Source organism: Platalea leucorodia (genome assembly GCF_965183815.1).
Source record: "Platalea leucorodia genome assembly, chromosome: 2".
In the NCBI taxonomy this organism is placed as follows: Eukaryota; Metazoa; Chordata; class Aves; order Pelecaniformes; family Threskiornithidae; genus Platalea; species Platalea leucorodia.
Genome location: NC_138824.1, coordinates 67,380,084 through 67,400,262, shown reverse-complemented (window position 1 = coordinate 67,400,262; position 20,179 = coordinate 67,380,084). Strand labels below are relative to the sequence as shown.

Below are 20,179 nucleotides of genomic sequence, written 5' to 3'. Positions count from 1 at the left end.
CAGTACTTACCTCTCTTTTTTATGCTGTTTCAGACATCTCTGCCGTCCTTGCCATAACAGGGAAAAAGCCCGAGGCCTGGGAAAGTATATTTGCCAGAAGTGTCATGCCATTATTGATGAACAGCCTCTCATATTCAAAAATGATCCTTATCACCCTGATCATTTCAACTGTGCAAACTGCGGGTAACTTGAGTTCTGCAAAGGAAAACAGGAAAACGCTGGGTTTATTTGCTTCATCGATTTACATCTTAAAGTGAAAACCTGTCCTGTACAACTGGCAAGAGGGGTGGGGTTTAGGTGCCTTGTGGCCAGATGTGTATTACTGCTTTTGGGATGGTGCAGTTGGACCTTGAGTTCAAACAACAGCTTGCCTGTCGAGGAGTAAAGAAAGGTTGGACTCTGCAGGACAAGGTGGTACCTTACAAAATGCAAAGCATGGACACAGATAACGGTTTCTGTAGCTGTGAAATAATAGCTTGTTATTCTGCTACGAGAGGAAGAAAAGTGGTCCTCTTTGGCTGCTTGAGTTACTGTCTTGCCTATGTTATTTCTTTTTAGTTGAGTGGCATGCAAACTTAGTTCTCTCCTTTTAAAGCCTATCTTTTTCTTAGAAGCTTTCTCCCACCTCATCTTGTCAGCTTCTGCAACTGCAGTGCATGAAGCTGCACATTTCTACATCCTGCACCGATGCAGAGATCAGGGGGCATTGCAGAACAGAGCAGGGATTATTACTTGTTTATTTCTGGTGCAAAGGAAGGCATCATTTCAGTGCCATAGCAAAGGCTAATTTGAATAACAACATGTGGTGGTGTGTCAGTCACAACCAGTTGAGAGCATTAGTGAGTACAGTCACGTTCAAAATTTAGCTGTTCTCAGTATTCTAACCATGCAAATTACTAAAAAGTAGAGTATATGAGATTCTGCAATTGGCAATGAATAAACTTAGCTAGCTCATCTGAGTCTGTAGTTTTCTTTCTCTGAAGTTTGATAGAACAGGGAAAATGTACCTAGATGTAGAAGACTACATTTTACTTTCAGCTACAGTTATGCAAATCTAAAATAAACTGGTGATAAGAGTGCCAGAATATAAACCAAACATGTCTACAGCTTGCACACACACGTGTGCTGCATAACCAGAATGCAGAATGACAATAGCTCGGTAGCTGTCTTCAGAGAGACTTAGTGCATCTCGCTTAGCAGCCTGATCTCGGTTTACTGTGATCAGTCTTGCACTATGTTGAACTACGTCATATTTGATGCTGCTGCATTACTGTTGTAAAAATACAATTTATAAAACAAATGCTAAAAATTATTTTTTTCTTTTCAGAAACTCTCAAGAGTTGACATTGTTCAGTGCCTTTATTCATGCTCTCGATTCATTAACTTTTGAACAGGAAGGAACTTACTGCTGATGCTCGTGAGTTGAAGGGAGAATTATACTGCTTACCCTGCCATGACAAAATGGGTGTCCCTATCTGTGGGGCATGTAGAAGACCAATTGAAGGCCGAGTGGTGAATGCTATGGGCAAACAATGGCATGTGGAGGTAAACATCAGATGATACATTGTCTTTTCCAAACATAAACATTAACATACTCATCTGGGATTTCGCTGATCAATTTCAAGGAAAGGATTAGCAAAGTATGCAGCAATGATTAGTAAATACCTTCTCCTAATCCCATCTTCAGTCTTCTTGTGGCTGGTCTCCCACTGTGAACTAGGAGTTATCTCCTACCTTACAGACAGCTTTGACTGTGAAGCTAAAATCAGTAATCACAGGAAGCACTGTGAGGTCCTTATAGAAGAACATTTCAGAGTGCAAAACAGTACATGTGGAAAGGCAGTAAAATTCTGTGGCAACCACAATATTATGAGCATCATAATAGCCTTATGTCTTCCATAGTCACCTGCCATGTTAATATCTCTAAAGCACTTAATGTGCAGGTTTGTATTTCAGGGCCATGTACAAGATTTAGGAAGATAAACAGTTTATTTCTTTTGTTGTTTTGAAAATCTCCTCTTTCTTCATAAGAGCGTAATGTTGGTGCAAATTATTTAAAATCTCTTCATTCTGTTCACTGATAACATATCAGAATCCCTTTGCTTAATTTTTTTTTATTCGTAACTTTTGGATTGAAATGTTGAAGACATTAAAAGGAGCATTATTTTAGTGGTCTAAATGTAGAAACAAAAAAGTTTTAACTCTCCTTTTCGAGATGGCACAGCTAGCTCAGTAGACTTCCATCATGTTCAGTACTGGGCTTGGTTTGTTTGCTTTCCAGAAAAATACCGTTACTTCCAAGTAATAAAAAAAAATGTATGTAATTTTCTTTGTAGCATTTTGTTTGTGCAAAATGTGAAAAGCCATTCCTGGGTCATCGTCATTACGAGAGAAAAGGCTTGGCATATTGTGAAACCCACTACAATCAGGTAAGGTTGCATATTTTTAAAAATGGTGTTAATTGGTAAACACATGAATTGGTTTTATTGGACAGAGATGGAAACCCACGGACATTCTTCTCTTTTGTTATAGGCGCTTGTGGGTGTAATGCCAATTAATAGATGTTCTGTTGCAGTTAATTCATACAGGTTTCTCTATACATCGATCTGGTATTGAGAAAGAAAACTGCAGGGATTTCACAAAGGACACTCAGTATGGAGCTCTTCTTCAAGCTTAGTGGTACTTAAGTAGAGCTGTTGAGAGCTTTTACGTGTCTGTGAGATCAGAGCACCTAATGACACCCAATCTTTCCCAAGAAGCTAAAGAAGATTTGCCACTAGGTAGCTGCGGTTTGAGACGAGTAGCGTGGTTTTCCCTGCAGCTGCTACTCTAAGATGACTGTGTGTTAATATACACTGCATCACCCAGCTCATTCCCTAGGTTGCTGAAGGCTGCGAAGACTAAATTTGTCAGAGGACACCACCTAGTGACCGCCTGCATTTTTATTGGTGTTACATACTGCAGTACCACCTCTCTCCAGACTCCCTTGACTGTGTAGTCCAGCACCACGATGTAGAGACCTTCTTATTTGGAAGCCATCTGCGTTGTGTTACGTCCACCTCCTTGCTTGTATAAGTACAAGACTAGGGGTTACATTTGGAAGTTGTAAGGCATCTGCTAATTACAGATGGATTCTTAACTTGTCAGTGATGAAGGGCAGATGATTCAAATGTTGCTGGCATGCTTGTAGACAATAAATGCCATGACATTAGTAGTAATAGTATTGCAGCCATGATGGGGCAAGTACGTATACCAGACAAGAGCTATATGTAGAGTGAATGTCTTTTACTAGGTTAACTACTACAGTTAGAAAAAATACATGAAATTTTGGGAACTTCTTAATTGTTATATTGTGGACAAATATTAAGCCTGGAAATAGCATGAATGATTTTTGGCCTAAATTCTCCTTTTTTTTTTTTTAATAAAAATAACATTTCCTTACATTTTTTGCCAGAAACAGCAATATGTTGTTCTAGTCATACATGTACGTCCAAATGTTAAATTGGTTGATTAGTAATGATGTGTACGTGACACTGACTGCTTTATTTCAAATGTTCAGGATTAGAGAAATGTTAAAACAAAACAAAGTCATATTTACAGAGGATCAAACAGATGTAAACAAATGTTTTCATCTTTAATATTGTAAAGACTTGTTGTGATGAGACGATGAAAAATGTACCTGGAAAACCAAACCAGACTTGCCAGCATTCTCTTTATTTTACTGAAATAAACAGGAAAGCTATTGTGCTCATCAGCTGAAATATAGTTATTTTGTTAGTTTGAGAAGCTACCCTCGATAAAATCATTACATTAAAAATTCATTACTTCTCTTTCGTCTTCAGCTATTCGGTGATGTTTGTTTCCATTGCAACCGTGTGATTGAAGGAGATGGTAAGCACTTTTCTAGCTGTTTCCTTAATGTTCCTTTCTGATGGAAGCTCTCTTTAAAAGGAAGGGGAAAGCAGCCCCCTGTTGAATCCTTGATTGTACTCATTAAAACAAAACCAGCCATTCTCTTGATCAGAAATTAGGTTAGAGCTGATTAGTCAGAGACCAAATGTTAAGAAAACCTTACAGCGAGCATTTCACGATGGTAGAAGACCACCCAGTGGCTGAAGAGAACTGTGGTCAACTGGAAGCCCCTTAGTGACATGAGAAGGCCAGGGATGCTGGGAGATGCACAGAAGCGGCTTTCTGCCCCACCGACTTCAAAAAAGAACACATGCAAGGGTGAGAATGACCACTCAGGCATCTCCTCAAACGAATTTAGGAATCATGAACCAAATTTGAAAAAGTATTTAGATATTGAAAGACATGGGTGGGCACTCTAAGGGATTTTTTAAAAGTGCCTAGTTCCCATTATGTCAGTTTGGTTCCTAGAGACATTTACCTATCTATCACAGGCACCTGTCTTTTGAAAATCTAGGCTGATGATAATGTCACAAAACCAGGAAAGATCATGCTTGGAAAGATGCATCCTGTAAAGGCAGAACTGGAAGCAAGTGGTTTAAGTTTGTTTGGTTTTTTGTTGTTTGGTTGTTGTTGTGGTTTGGTTTTTTTGGGGGTATGGTGGTTTTGAGGGTTTTTTGGACAACCAGCTATGATAAAATGCCAAAAGCAAATTATTCCACCTGAAATAATGCAACATTATGTGCCTATTTACCCCTGCCCAAAGTAAATACTATAATACCAATGTTAGCCTCACCTAAGCCAAAGCCATTAGCAAAGTAGGAGGAAGCCTCTAGCATGTAAAAAGAGACATAAACTAGTAGTCATGTAACTATAGGGTGAGACCTACATTCCAGACGTGTGCTTTCCCCACATTTTCTGGACTGGACTATACCTGCAGAATGACAATCCAAAACGCTTTGGAGGAAACAGTGTCCTCCTCTTCAGTAAAATCCTACTAGAATGAGCAGAACTGGAACTTGAGGTGAATGAATAAATTCAGTCTTGTCTGATAACTATATCCCTGTATGTTTCTAACCTTTCACCATATAAACTGACACCCACGTTGTATGTTTTGGTCTCTGAACTGAACAGAATATAGTGTAATGCAGTAATTTCTTTATTTTCGGTGTACATCTTCAATTATTTTACATTTCTTCTTTTATTTCTGCACACAAATTTGACACTGCAGTCACAAATTATGAGTATCTATCATGGTTTAACCCTAGCCAGCAACTAAGCATGACACAGCTGCTCACTCACTCCCCCCCAGCAGGATGGGGGAGAGAACTGGAAAAGTGAGAAAACTGGTGGGTTGAGATAAAGACACTTTAATAGGTAAAACAAAAGCCAGGCACACAAGCAAAGCAAAGCAAAGCAAGGAATTCATTCACTACTTCCCATCGGCAGGCAGGTGTTCAGCCATCTCCAGGAAAGCAGGGCTCCGTCATGCGTAACGGTTACTGGGGAAGACAAACGCCATCACTCCAAACGTCCCCCCTTCCTTCTTCTTCCCCCAGTTTATATACTGAGCATGACGCCATATGGTATGGCATAGCCCCTTGGCCAGTCTGGGTCAGCTGTCCTGGCTGTGCCCCCTCCCAGCTTCTTGTGCACCTGGCAGAGCAGGGGAAGCTGAAAAGTCCTTGACTGGTGTAAACGCTGCTCAGCAACAACTAAAACATCAGTGTGTTATCAACATTATTCTCATGCTAAATCCAAAACACAGCACTATACCAGCTACTAGGAAGAAAATTAACTCTATCCCAGTTGAAACCAGGACAGTATCCAATATTGTTCTCTCTCTGGTGAAACAAACATCTGTGGCAGCAGTTTTTCAGGAGGGTGACTATGACTGTATTCCAGAGGTTGCTTGGGAGTGAAGACTTTCATCTGACTAGTATTATTTTGGCAAGCAGTGGGATAACTATGCTTCTGTGGATGTGCTTGCTCCATAGCGCAGGAAAAAAAGCTCTGCGTGACAATGCTCTGGTTCTGTTTGTTGTTGACAAAATGCTGTAGTTTATGAGAAAACCATTGTCTTGCATCTTCTAACTTAGATTAAGAAGAGAGGCAAATTTTGGCAGGGAAAAGTGGAAAGGTACCTTGAAAGAGAGGAAGAACAGACAACAGATTGAGGTACAGAACAAAGAGAAAATAGTTACTTTCTCTCCAAAGCAAAGAATAAAAATATATCCAAGTTTGTCTTGATCAAGCAATTTATCCCAGGAGTCCATAAATTTTTTCACCTTGGTAGCGCTGATTTACCAGCAGTGTCCTGACTGCTGGCTTCATGTTATTTTCTTCAGCCAGGCAAGTGCTGCTGTTGATGGCACTGCAGTCTGAACAGGAGCTGAGAAATGAAACCGAATGAAAACACAAACACCTCCTTGCTGGATTGCTTTTCAGCTGAAGAAGCCTCCTGATTAAGTTGTAAACACAGCCCTCATAAAACAGTTGCTTGAGGTCAGCATGCCATGCGATGAGGTGGAAGCAGGCAACAGGAGGCAGAAATAGGTTAAACCGGTCTTGCTGGTGAACACAGAGTTGTACGTCCCCTCAGAGACAGCTTTATCAATGCTTCACAGTCCTGCTACACTACACTCACACGTGCCTTCCTAGCCTTGCCACGTTATTGTTACAGTCCTTAATACTTGGTAGAAGAATCAAATGGCTGTTCATCATGCCTCATGAACATGGGAGCTTAAAATTTTTGTAATACCTTTTTTTTTCTCTGTAATGCTAATGATTTCTTTTTTTTCCCATCGCCCTAGTTGTGTCTGCTCTGAATAAGGCATGGTGCGTGAACTGTTTCGCTTGTTCAACTTGCAACACTAAGTTAACACTCAAGTAAGTTTATTGATAAGCGTGATGCCTTCAAAACATATCAGCGGTTATCTTCAAAGTGTAGATGTTGCTACAGTGTAACTGTTACGGTATGAAAAACATATAAGCAGCATTGAGAAAATATGTGCATCTTTCTTCCTCTTCCTCCACTTACTAATTTACATCTCTTTCAGCTGTCTGTTCAGGTCTTCCTTCAGTTAGTCGTCTTAACTCTTCTCCTTTTCTGTCCTTTATTTTTTTCTCTGCTTACCTCTAAAGGGATAAGTTTGTTGAAATTGATCTAAAACCTGTCTGCAAACACTGTTATGAGAAAATGCCAGATGAATTTAAGCGACGACTTGCCAAACGGGAACGTGAAGCAAAGGATAAAGAGAAGCAGAAAAAGAAAAAGCCAATCTGTTTGTAAACTTTTTTTCCTTCTCACCACCACCTCTGCTCCTTTCTTCTTTGGTCAGTGCTAAGGATGCTTTCATTTTAAGTTTTTGCATGAATTTATGGCAATTAAAACTAAAATATTTTTCACAGAACTGCAACTTGAATTATTAACGTGTTATTCCATTATCTTATGTTTAGCCTGTTTAGCTCTACAATTAGGTTTCAAAGGCTTTTTAAATGACACAGTTGACAAATATGGACATTTGGGTAAAAAATGCATAACTTACTCAACAGGGTACTGTAATTGCTGCCTACAATGTGTATAACCTTGTGAAAGTAACTTCATACGTGTGTATAAATGTAGTTGTAATTTTTTGCCTGTGCATGTTTAATAGGATACTTTTTAAATTTTTTTTTTCACTATCCCTGCTGCTAAAACTTTGTCTGGTTTTTGCTTTGTTGTTTTAGGAATAAATTTGTTGAGTTTGATATGAAGCCTGTCTGCAAAAAGTGCTATGAGAAGTTTCCTCTAGAGCTGAAGAAAAGACTGAAGAAACTAGCTGAAACTTTGGGAAGGAAGTAAAGACTTCATCTGCTCTCCCCTTCCTTTTTGAAAATCTTATACGTATTAGTTGGCGGGGGGGCTGCTTTGAGGCTGCAATCAGACAACAACTGATGATGTGTGCCTTCTATCAAATTGAAATATCTTAAGATTCTCTGTTCTCTATACATATACATGTATGCTTATTTGTTGATAAACAGACCATACTTCCAAACTAAATTAAATACCAGCTCACCTGAAAGGTTTCTGACCCTGATAATGCGGTTGAACTGATGCAAGTAGCCCATTCTGCACAGTAATCTCTGTGGAAATTTACAGAGACAGAAAATTTGCTTGTGAATACCCACGAAAACAAACTGTGCAAATGTGTCCAACTTTAGGGGCATGTATTGTCATTTATATTCATGAAAGTATTAACCTTCAAATAAAGCATGCAGACAAAACTTGCCCAAGTGACTTGGGCAAGAAACCAACATACTTCGCCTCGTGGAAAAATTCACGCTTGGATTTCAGGCCAAGTCGTCTCATTAAAGTAGCCTTGTTTCAGATGGTTTGAGAAGTACCATATTTCTAAGGACAGTCACTGTACAAATGACCTACTTCTGATAGATTATGCTTACATGATGAATCTTTGTACATCAGGCTTAGCATGAAATACTTATATAAAATATATATTCCTATTACAAGAAATGAGCATACTCAGAACTACTTGAATTTTGCTATATTCCACTCAAAATAACACATTAACTTTTATATATGCTTTTGCATTCTATTTACTTTTTGTGCCTTATTCTGCTGGACCATACATAACAGTGTTCCATTAAATATATATATATCGTTTTATTTTTTATTTCGTATTTTTATGCAGAAACTATATACAAGGTATTTTAAAAGATAACGTACTTCGCCTTAATTATACAGGATGCAAGCAGTATTTTATTTCAAATGTGAACACCTGGGCTTAAAATTTAGCTTCTAGACTTCATTAATTTTCAGAACAATACTGAAAACGCGTATTTCAATTAACTGGCAATATTACTTTTACACCGAGGAGTGTAAATATACAAGGTTTGATCCTGCTAGGATCTGTTTCTTTAGCCATCCTCAAGAACTGAGCTCACAAATCATCAGAATTCCTTATAACATACATTTAATTGCTTTATACTATTGACTTCTGTCCATGCAAATTTCTTTTATTTTCCCCTTTCTTATAGAAAATTCTGTTACTTAGGACTTCTTGATGGTACTACATTACGAAGTATGCAAACTCTTTTTATTTTTTTATATTAGTGACTTAAACAGATTTATGTAATTATATCATAGGAAGTAAAATTTTCTTTCCTGTTTATGAAAAATCAGTTGCTTTAAAACATCTGCTTTCCAGTGTCATCAATAAAGGCTATGTTATTAAACCTTGTATCACCTGTTTTATATGAGTGTTTGAGAAAGGTGGGAAAGCAATAGGCTCTCTTGGTTTCCTATGCTTTTACCTGTGACTGTATGTAAATACTTATTATCCTGATGTAAAGGAGACATATGCCGTTCCAAAATATCCCACTGTAGTTAGTTCTTAGGTTCATGAAAGAAACCACAGTTTGTTTCATAAAGAACAGCTTGATTCTTCTGGATATTTTCTGAATTGGCACAGTCACTAGGTTTTCCTAAAGAAAATATCTTGTCTGAGTTTAAAACATACACCTTCCTATCAGTTTTTTCTCTCCTTCTTTCACTGTAATGAAACTGTCACCCCAAACTTCCAGTTTAGTGCTAGGTAGGGTATTTTTTGAATATTTTATCCTACATAGTTATTGAATGCCGTAACAGTTCAGTAACTGAATGCGGTCCTGACTGTGTTCAAGACTAGAAAAGCTTAAAATGTCCCCAAAAAAACATTTACATAACTAGCATGGTAGCCCTGTTGGGATTTTGGACTGTGCTATGGATTCAGGAGACCATCCTCAGCAATGCTTCCTTTAAATTATAATTCACTTCTTTTGGTCTAGGTTTTTTGTGTTACACTGACTGTACCTCTTTTCCGCAGCCTTACTGCTCAAAGAGTCGGGAGGGGTCCCTAACCCTGAGGCTAAACGGCGAGACCTGGCTCACATCCACACTGCTTGGGGCGACATCCATCTCCAACACCGTGGCCTTGTTTGCGCTGCGCAGCCGCGGGTCTCCTCTTGGCTCTGGTAGCCCTGTGGCCCTGCCACGGGATGGGTTTTTTTCTGTTTCCAAGTTCCTGACGGTGAACACTGTGCTACAGTTCACCAAGGCAGTGGTTTCTGTTTCATAAACATGAGCGTGGGTACCTCGGACCCCGCGATGTAGCACTGAGAGCATCTGAGGGTACCTGAGGGCTCGAGGCCTGATGAATCATGGAAGAATGTTGGTTGGAAGGGACTGCTAGAGGCCAGCTAGCCCAGCCACCTGCTCAAAGCAGGCCTCACTTCAAAGCTGGATCGGTACTGAAGGTCTTGCTCAGCCAAGCTGTGAGTATCTCCACAGAAGGAGATTTCACAGACCCGTGTGGGCAATATGTTCCAGTGCTTAGTCACCCTCATGGTGAATTTTTTTTATTATTATTGTAGTCCTGTCTCGAGCAGCAGATTCCCCAAATCCACACTGCTCTCTTGGGAGCTGTCTTTGGAATGAACTGTCATTGAAATAATCCCCCTGGACATTGGTATGAAGAGGATTAATTAAAAGCAGTTGCAAAACAGAGCTAGGGAGCAAGCTAACAATTAGGCAGCCTGGACAATTACAGGTCTGGTGTTGAAGCTCACTTCCTGGCCTGTATTACAAATATTTTGCATAGCTGGACATGCTTTCCTGAAACAGGCAGAGTTTATTATTGTTTTTCTACCCATGACCCCTGGTAGGTCTCTCAAAGAAGGCTGTGAGCCTGGGATGTGGCAATGGATGCCTGAGAAGCTTTGCCCCTTTCTGGGTGCGTGGGATCAATCATGCATGGGCAGGAGAGATTCTTTTTGAAGCCCCTGCTTAGACTAACAGCAGGGAGCACTTCAGAAACCCCAGTGGATGTAGCTGTAGGGAGAAGAAGCTGAGCCTGCTGCGGGCAGTGGCAAGCCCTGTGCTCTGTTCCCGCGAGCCAAGCTGAGCACAGCCAGGTTGCAGGGACAGCACTGCAGTCGACTGCTGTCCTGCCTGGCGAGCTGCCTTCCTGCTGCTGCAGCTGCCGGGGACAACACAGGGGGTGCCACTTCCACAGGGATGGGCGAGAGACAGCGACCACTGTCAAGGCACCGGACCTTGCCTGTATGAAAGCAATTTCCCATGCCTCCCCACCAGGTGAAGAGCAGAAATTTCCTCCAGTGAGCCAACTCTTGGCATTCTCTGCACTAGCACCAAGGCTTTTATTACTTAGCCTGGCAGGTGCTGATAAATTATTTGGTAATCCCAGTGGTAGACGCACCATTCAAAAAAGTACAGAGAAAAAGATCCCCTTTCTTGTTAGGGAATTAAATCCAACCTCTAAATAAATCACCATTAATAGAGCAAGTAATAAAAGAGAGGATTAATTCTTTCAGCCAGGGTGTTACATGGATGCTGCTGGTCTCCTTACAGGAACAAGTTGGGTTACATTTTTTTATTTTTCTGGCAAAGATAGGCTTCGGGGATGTCAGTATTTTTTAGGTGTAGCAGGAATCATATGGCTGTCGATGGGTTGCTTCAGATTGAGAACAGGACAAATTTTTAATGACGCTTCTCTAGAGGCAGAGCCCAGTGGGCTCATTTTGGTGGAAGTGCCTGAACTGGCAGAGGAGAGATGAGATGGGGAATTCCAGGAAGGAGAATCTGAGGCAGGCTGCCAGCTGGGAATTACACTGTGGGGCAACCACCGGTGCTCAGCACCGCCAAACTCTTACAGCTGCAACTTGCAAATTTCTCCTGTCTTCAGGGCTGCAGGCCTCATCATCTTCTCAGCCACATCCTCAGCTGTACTTTAGGACAGTAACAAAGAATGGAATTATACTATTCACAGTACCTGTAAAATAAGGTTTCTCAACAAAGCTGCTACGTTATTTGGAAACTCATTTTTTAGAGCACCGGGTCTCAGCGATAAGGCCCCTGCTTATGGATTAAATTTATAGCTGTGGTGAGCCACAAGATACAGTTTTAGGTGAGAAAATACTAAAGACAGCTGCATACATGTGATTTTCTGTGAGATCTAAGGCCCACGCACAAATGGAAGCTGGTCTAGTAACAACAGAGCAACGAGGGTGGTGAAACACTGGAAGTGGCTGCCCAGAGCAGTGGTAGATGCCCCATCCCTGGAAACATTCAAGGCCAGGCTGGACGGGGCTCTGAGCAACCTGATCTGGTTGTAGATGCCCCTGCCCATCGCAGGGGGGGGTGGACTAGGTGGCCTCCAAAGGTGCCTCCCATCCCAAAGCATTCTATGGTTCTGTGGTGATCTGTTGCTCCTTAAAATTTAGCGGGGTACAAGGACAAGGCAGCCCGGCGTCCCAAGGGGGCTGGCAGCAGGGAAGCCGTGCCCTTACCCCGGCCTCGCTCCCCTGGCCCGGCCGTGCCAGGCCGCTCGGGAGCGCCGCGCCGCTCAGCGGGCGCCGGCCAGCGGCCTCGCCGGCGGCGAGGGGAGGACCCACCACCACCTCGCCGGCCCGGGCGCCCCAGCCGGGGGAGGAGAGAGGCCTGCGGCCCCCCGGCCCCGGGACCGGCCCCTCCGGCCGCGACTCCCACCCCGCCCCGCACCGGCTGCGCGTTCCCGCTATCGGGCCGCCGGCGTCGGCGTCCCCCGCCCCCCCGGGGCGCATGCGCGGAGCCGGCGCACGCGCAGAGCGCGGTGCCGCCCGAGGCCCCGCCCGCCCCTGCGGCCGTTGATGGAGGGAAGCTGTACGGTTGCGCGGGAACTTGCGTAACGCGCGGCGGCGGCCGCGTCCCTCCGTCGCTTCCTCCTTCCTCTTCCTCCTCCGCAGGCGCCGCGCGAGGGCCGGCGGGGAAGGCGTATCCAGCTGGCGGGAGGCCGGGTGCGGCCCCCGCCGCGGCGCCATGATGAGGCGCACGAAGCCCGAGGTGGAGCGGTACGTCGCCTCCGTGCAGGCCGCCGCGTCTTCCCCCAGAGAGGTGAGCGCTGCCGGCGGCGGGGGCCGCCAGCGGACCTTCTGCTGCCTTGCCCTTCCCGCCTGCGCCGGTACCGGGGGTGTCGCGGCTGCTGCTGGCGGCCGCCCGGCCCGGCCCGGCCCGGCCCGTCGTGGCTTGGCGGGGCCCCTTCCCGCCCCCGCCTTGCGTGGCGCCAGGGCCGAGGGGCGGCCGGCGCGGGGCGGCAGCGGCGGCCCGCCCGCGCTGTCTGAGGGGCGGCTGCCTCCCGCGCAGCCGCCGGCCTGGCTGCTGCTGCCCCTGCCCGCGCGGGGAAGGCCCGGGGCGGGGGCCCGGCTGCTTGCTGCCTGTGCTGCGGCTCCCCGCGCCGTCCCGGGCAGTGCGGTGCTGGGGCTTGGTCTGCTCTGCCCTTCCTCACCCCCGGCGGTAGGAGGAAAAGGGGGTTGTGGTGTCTCTGGGGGTATTTCTGAGCTCCTATTTACTCCGGGTTTCTTAGTCGGCTGAGGTATGGGAAGCTGCTGTGAGGAAGCGCATGGAGTTTCGTTTACTGGAGCTGCTTTCCCTAACCGGGAGCAGTCGTTTACCAAAGCTGTGCATCTGCCTTTTACACTTGCTGAGCCTTAGTGTAGCTTTAAAGAGCCCACCAGCTCTCTAAGTATAAGTACAGCATTCTTCTGTTTTGTGGGAGTGTAGTTCCTAAGTTTCCCGAGTTTGGGGTTTTTTTGTTTTGTTTTGTTTTTTTAGAAAAAATAACTTAAATAGGGAACATGTGGAACATGTGAGATACTTTCGGTTTTCTTTTATGTGCTGTGTGATTAATGTTCTTGTTTGTATGACTGCTTCGTGAACTAACAGTGTTAAGAAAGGGAGAACTGGGAGAAAATAATTTTCCTACTGTATTTTAGTAACTGGACAGAAGGATGAGGAACTCTGCATGATTGGTTACCTTTCCAATATACCTGGAAAACGGTACACAGGTCACAGTGAGCAGTCTGGTGCAATTCATGGGAGCTATTTAATCCTGAAAGATCCTGTTCTGCTGCTCTGAATTGATTTTTATTGCAGAGGTAGTATACTCAGCAGTGTGTTGTACAGTGTGAATGCATCCATGTTCACCATTATGCAGTGGGGCCTTTATGCAGGGCCTGTGTACATCATCAACATTTGTACCTTTCCCCAGAGTAACAAATTTGTCCTGTGACTTTGTTTCATTGACTTGGATGCTGTTTAGACCAGACAATGTGTCAAGTACATCACTGCCAGAATCAGATGCTCTTTAATTGTTTTAATGTTCCTGTTGAATTCAACAAAAAAATGTTGTCTCCTTCTGTTGTGCTTAAGGCCAACTGGTGCATATTTAGTTGTTTGTTTGTTTTAAGTGATGCTTACAACTAATTGTATAGCACAGTCAATGGTGGAAATAGTTACTGGTTTTCTTGTGCTGTTTTTTTTTTTTGGGGGGGTGCTTATAAGGCTGCAAAGCATTTATTTTGAGGTTTCTTTTCATCCATGTTTAAAAGGAGATGCCAAGTGTGACTCTGTTCTGACATATTTCAATGTTTCCTTTTTCTAATGTACTTCAAAAATACAGACTGAAAGCTTGAGGTATCTTAGGAGGCCTGGTTTCATTCTAAACCACTTAAAACTTTGCATGAATAGCAGGGGTGGGAGAGGGAGGGAGACTAGTAATTCAAGTGTACTCAAAATGTACATACTTGTTTGGAATCATAGATGTAACTAGTTCCAGTATTTTTTGGTTCACAAGCAAAACCTGCTTTTGAACTGATACTGGGAGCTCAAGCTTTACATTTCTGTCTGGTTTACTTCTACCTGGAGGCTTTTGCTTGTGGCTTAGTTAGTTCTTTAGTTCATTCCTTTCACTCTTTTCCTCCTGTCCATGCTTCTGACGTCTTGCCCTCTGGCTGCTCTCTGTTTGTTTCTTTTTGTTTTGCCTTTGTTGCTTCCTTTTTCTACCTCCACCAAAAAATACCTTTGGAGATGTTTCACCTTTTGCCTATAGAATGTGTATGTTCCAGTTATCTTAGGCCAACAACATCAGAAATAAACTACTGCATAAATACATTTCTTACCCAAACTGAGAATGACTTAAGTAGAAATTGCTTTTTCCTTAAGTATATTTAAACAGTAGTGTCTGTTACTACAGCAGGGCTAAATGACAGATCTCTCTTGGTTTGCAGGATTTTTTTTTTTTTCTTTGCTACATTGCAACAAAAGAGATTAAAAGTAGCTGACCCCATTCTTCCACTCTCTTTAATCAGGAATGTTTATAAAATGCCACATGTATAAGGGCTTGTCGCTTGCTTCGCTTGTAATCTCTATTTTGCCTAGTAACCTTTGACAATTATAGGAAAAACTCTTTTCATTCTTAATCCTACATCTTTCAAAAACAAACCCTTAAATATGAGGAGTGGATTTGCACTGATAACTAGTTGTCAAATTCAGGCATTTAAAAGTATTATGCATTGCTGAAAAGAAGGCTTACTCTATTGAATTATTTTAAAAGTACCGTGTGTCTAAAGTGTGTCTGTCATGTTTTTCTTCTTCAGAAATCAATGAAAGGATTCGTCTTTGCTAAGCTGTATTTTGAAATAAAAGAATATGAACTTGCTAAAAGGTAACATATGTTGATGTATGTTTGTTTTTCTGTTCTCTAAAGTGTAAGAGGAAAGCTAAATGAATATGAAGTAGACCAGAGAAGCCAAGATCAATATCATGCTGTTTTAAGGTAGCAGTAAATGTGGGTATTGAGTGCCATTTAAATCTTTATAAAACAACAACTTAAAAGAAGATTAGTTATGTGTTACTGAAAAACTTACCTGGTTGAAGTGGCTTTTTTTTTCCTTGTATTACGTAGTTCTTACTGTTTCTGTGAACCACTACTTTTTTTAATGAACAGAAATACTTGCTGGCAAGTAAGTAGTACATGAAAAACAATGTTGCTTCTTTCTTTAAGGTCCAGACAAGGTATCTAGAACAAAATACATCTATACTTCCTGTATGGCAGATTAAGTTATCATTATAGGTTGAGTATTATTGGAAAAGATTGGTCAAGTAACTGACTTTTTTTTCCCCTCCACAGGTATATATCTGCATACCTCAATGTACAAGAGAGAGATCCCAAAGCACACAGGTTTCTTGGACAAATTTATGAAGCTGAGGATAACATAGAAAAAGCTTTTGGGTGTTACAAGGTAAGTATTACACTGAACCCTGATGTCCTGCTTTATTTCTTTGTAAATGGACTTTTAAAATCCTTCTGTGCTGGACATTCTCAAACGCATAGAAGAAAATGTGTTCCTGGAAAATCTGTATTATTTATACACATTTCACAATGGAAAGCATATGAAGCCCTGCAGAGGAGATTCTTCACTTGATGTCACTTGCTTCAGTATTGATTCTTTGGTTTTTGTTCTGGACTTGATCTTTGTGCTACCTGCTGTTAAATTCTTCCTGTGTCATACATTGCCTTTTTGACTAAAGATCTGTGACTGTTGCAGAATTCCTTAATGTGGTCAGTGATGACAACAGGCATCTAGTTGCTACTAGAAGACTGTAAGCCTAGTGGGTTTTTTGTTTGGTTGGTTTTGGAGGGAGCAGGGGCAGAAGGGAGGGGCAAACCTAATTTTGATTAGGCAAGCATGTAAATGTCAAAGTCCCAATCAGAATGTCTTTGTTCTGGTTTGGGAGAGGGAGATGATGTGCTTAAAAGTCTGGTTATCAACACAGCTCCATGAAGTGCTATCACACTGCTTAAACTGTGTGTCTTAACTTTTTTTTTTTCTTTTAAAGTGTCCACGTCTGGCTAGACTAGAGGTCCTTATAGTCCTTTTGCCTGTGTATAGCTGTAGCTGGTGGTAGATGCAGAGGAGCTGGCTTTTGCATTTATTTCTCTTATGCTCTTCTGAATTCTAGCAGTTGTATCTGTGTGCTCTAAACTAGTGGTGGCATCTAGAAAGGCTTTTTTAATTTATTCTATATCAATAGGTCTAACTAATTGGAATAGCTGGGTCTGTTTGTGCAGGGATAACTTTCCTGTTCTATATGGATTGTAAGATTAAGTTACTTTTTTTTTTTCCCCCCCCCTCTTGTGTGTGCATGGGGAAAACTAGCGTTCTGTGGAGTTGAACCCAACACAGAAAGATCTTGTATTGAAGATTGCAGAGTTACTATGCAATAATGACATTACTGATGGAAGAGCGAAATACTGGGTTGAGAGAGCTGCTAAGCTCTTCCCTGGGAGTCCTGCTGTTTACAGGTTGAAGGTAAATTCCAAATTACCTCTGTTCTGTGGCTTAAAGAAATTTTCAGCATCTGACTGGAGTGCTTTTTGCACGTCACCTAACGCAAAACTCTTCCTGGCTAAATTATTTTATAATCTTTAATATTAAATCTATTAGATGTTACTTTCTTTGCAGTCTGACATTTTTGTCTAGTGTTCAAGAAAGCTGCAGCTACAGGCTTTCGTACCCTTTTTAATGTTTCAAGGTTAATCCTCTTCAAAAATGCTGAGAAACTGTGTTAGTTATCACATCTGACAAGTTAAGATTAGATAGGCACTACTTGATCTTTGTTGTGCGACTGGCAGGAAGGTAGCAGGCCTGTGAAGTCAGGCTTTCTTGCTCTATGCTGCTTTTCTCGTTTTTAAATCTGTATTATGATCAACTCTGCAGAATGTGAAAAATGCTGTAATTCTCAAATACCATGTAAATACTTTCAGTCACGCAATCTCACTTTTGCACAGGTATATTAATCTTGTCTAGCTAGGCAGCAACCACATTGAAGTCTTAAGATGTCTGTTTTTTTTAAGGAAAGTAGTCTATGGCAGGGTATGCTGTCATTGAACCAAATGGTTTGACAAGCATTACTTACCATTGGTAAGAGGTAAACTCTGAGGATTTTCTTCTATGATAGTTATCTCAATTTCTAAATATTTGAGTATTATCAAACTTCATGTAATACCTGAAAGCTATTAAGAGTAGCGTAGTTTGAGTAGTGTAGTGTACATAGTGGAGGAAAGAAAACTGGTACTGTAGTTGCTGAAAAGACTCACATGCAAAATGAAATATTAACATGTTGCCTCCATGTTTAACAGGAGCGATTATTGGATTGTAAAGGTGAAGATGGATGGAATCAGCTTTTTGACTTGATTCAAGCAGAACTTTATGCAAGACCAGATGATGTCTACATAAACATCAGACTAGTTGCGCTCTACCGTTCAAATAATAGATTAAGAGATGCTGTGCTCCATTGTCAGGAGGCAGAGAAGAAAATACCTTTGCAGTCAAACCTGGAATGGTGTTCCTGTGTTGTAGAGACATTTGAGGTGTTTAATCATATTTTGATCCTGTGATAATCTTCCATGTCTTTTTAACTGGTCTGTTTCTCTTAGCGTCATTACTCTGACAGCTATTTCTCAAGTGATTTAACTCCTTCAAATGCAAGTCTACTGAAACCAGTGGAATTACAAAATACCTCTTGGGTTTTTTTAATTGGAATTTTCTCCCTAAAATTAAGCCTTATAGAGCTATTGAGTTTCTAACTTCAAAAGCTGGGTTAGATACAGCAGTTCCATTAGGGATAAAATTGCTCAGGCAGATAGTTCCCTGGAACTTTGCTGCTGAAGAATATGTTAAGGTCTCGCCTGTGAAACTGGATTATACAATAAATGCTACTGATATGTTTTGGAGAAGTACTGCCCTTGCCTTCATGGAAGGATGACTGATCCTTGTCCTGTGATGAACTTTCTTCTTTAGGAATATCTGGAATCTTTACAAGACTTGGAGTCTGATAAAAATAACTGGAGAGCTATCAAGAAAGATCATCTGCTGGCCTATTCCAGCTTTGTCAAAATGACACTTTCTTCTAAAGATGTTCAGGAATGCAGAGAGGCACTTGAAAGGTACTGTTTTAACTTTCCTGTAGTAAAATAACAAAAAAAAATATTGCTAAGAATTTATTTTCTCCTCCCCCTTTCCCCCCGGGTCACAGAACATCTACGAAGCTTCGATTTCACTGCTTAACTTGTTTGTGGATGGGAGAGGCGATTCTCTGTACTAGCCACTAAGAATGGTTCTTACTGGGTTTGAACCCCAAGCTATCTTTTGACTGAGATATACAAGCCTTGTTTGAATAGTCAGCACACAGCCATGGAGAAGCCTCATTGATATCCTAGGTCAATTAACTTTGTACCTTCTTTCCCTTCAGTAAGACAATGTTTTTCTGTAGTTCAGCAATTTATTAATCCAGATTTCCCAAACAATTAAAAAAACCCAAAACCAGTGACGAAAAACCCTCCAAAAACCAAAACCAACTCTTATGTATGAGCTTTGTCCTGGTCATTTTGTTCTAAATTAACACAACACGTACCAGAATAATTAGGAACTTTAGGTATATGGTATAATTGGGAAGGAGGAAGCCACTTGCAGTAAGAACACTCTCCTTCAGGGAAAAATGATGGTGTTACAGGGCCAGCTAAGCCAGCTGACTTCAAGGCATATCACCTGTGGCACACCTAGAGTAGCACAAAACAATGTTTGTAGGCAGTGTATTGATTAAGATCTGTGTTCCTTTCTTTCCATTATCTTCTCTTTCTTATTGGCTTTTACTGACTTACTTCCTTAATTATGCAATGGCTGTTATATCGTCTTTTGTAAAACAACATTCTTCAGTCTGTTAATCTTGAATGAGTATTTGAAGCAGTACAGACAATGGATGAGGAATACATTTAATGCCCAAGTATGTTTTATTTTCTTTTTCTCCTTCAACATTGATGAAAACCATCTTGGGTTTTCTGCTGCCATTTTATTAGAGCCTTTCAAGGTGATTACATCTGAACCGCTTCCAGATCGTGGCAATGCTAACAGCCATTATAGTTTTGTCAGGTAATTCAAAGAGTGTTTTAACTGTTTTCTGGAAAGCCTCTCCTGAGTGGAGGTTGTGTACCAGCCTACAGCAACTCAGATTTCTACAGTACCTTCCATTTTTGAAGAGCCTGTCTAGCTGTATTTTGGGCCTTTCTGATGAATGAAGGAAAGGGAAGAGCAGAGTGACTGGGCCTCCTGCATGTCTCTAAATCTGCAGTAGTGAACAAGTTTATCCACGTGTTTGGGAGAATAGTTTTGAAAGCAGCTGTGCAAAGATGTGCTGAAAAAGACTGTAAATATCTAGGTAATAAATAATATGTTTTGCTTCAATAAACTTAAGTTGAGAGCTTTGGGAGTTTGAGATCATTATTGTCCTTTCTAGTGCAGCGAAGGTTTAAGCAACAGAGATGGTACTAACCATTGATTTATGAAGTTACTTGAATCACAGTTAAATAACATCAACCAAAACCACCTGCTATAGCTT

At 41.7% G+C, this 20,179-nt stretch overlaps 2 protein-coding genes across 9 annotated transcripts in view; both read left to right on the top strand.

Moving 5' to 3' along the window:
• Positions 1 to 9,125, top strand: part of LIMS1 (LIM zinc finger domain containing 1) — a gene marked incomplete at its 3' end in the record, with an annotated part of 79,095 nt that extends 69,970 nt beyond the window's left edge. For 6 of the 7 annotated variants that reach the window (XM_082304191.1, XM_082304193.1, XM_082304190.1 and 3 more), the window contains 6 exons: positions 34 to 183; positions 1,395 to 1,545; positions 2,337 to 2,429; positions 3,843 to 3,891; positions 6,723 to 6,798; positions 7,639 to 9,125. In XM_082304191.1, coding sequence (XP_082160317.1) covers positions 34 to 183; positions 1,395 to 1,545; positions 2,337 to 2,429; positions 3,843 to 3,891; positions 6,723 to 6,798; positions 7,639 to 7,753 — 634 coding nt within the window. Of the gene's footprint in view, positions 1 to 33; positions 184 to 1,394; positions 1,546 to 2,336; positions 2,430 to 3,842; positions 3,892 to 6,722; positions 6,799 to 7,053; positions 7,202 to 7,638 lie in introns of those variants that run through there. The other variant, XM_082304195.1, reaches the window with a different exon arrangement.
• Positions 9,126 to 12,569: 3,444 nt separating this feature from the next.
• Positions 12,570 to 20,179, top strand: part of RGPD4 (RANBP2 like and GRIP domain containing 4) — a 34,009-nt gene continuing 26,399 nt past the window's right edge. For both annotated transcript variants that reach the window (XM_082304402.1, XM_082304401.1), the window contains exons 1-6: positions 12,570 to 12,838; positions 15,379 to 15,446; positions 15,912 to 16,023; positions 16,942 to 17,094; positions 17,925 to 18,155; positions 18,586 to 18,731. In XM_082304402.1, coding sequence (XP_082160528.1) covers positions 12,764 to 12,838; positions 15,379 to 15,446; positions 15,912 to 16,023; positions 16,942 to 17,094; positions 17,925 to 18,155; positions 18,586 to 18,731 — 785 coding nt within the window. In that variant the 5' untranslated portion in view covers positions 12,570 to 12,763. The remainder of the gene's footprint in view (positions 12,839 to 15,378; positions 15,447 to 15,911; positions 16,024 to 16,941; positions 17,095 to 17,924; positions 18,156 to 18,585; positions 18,732 to 20,179) is intronic.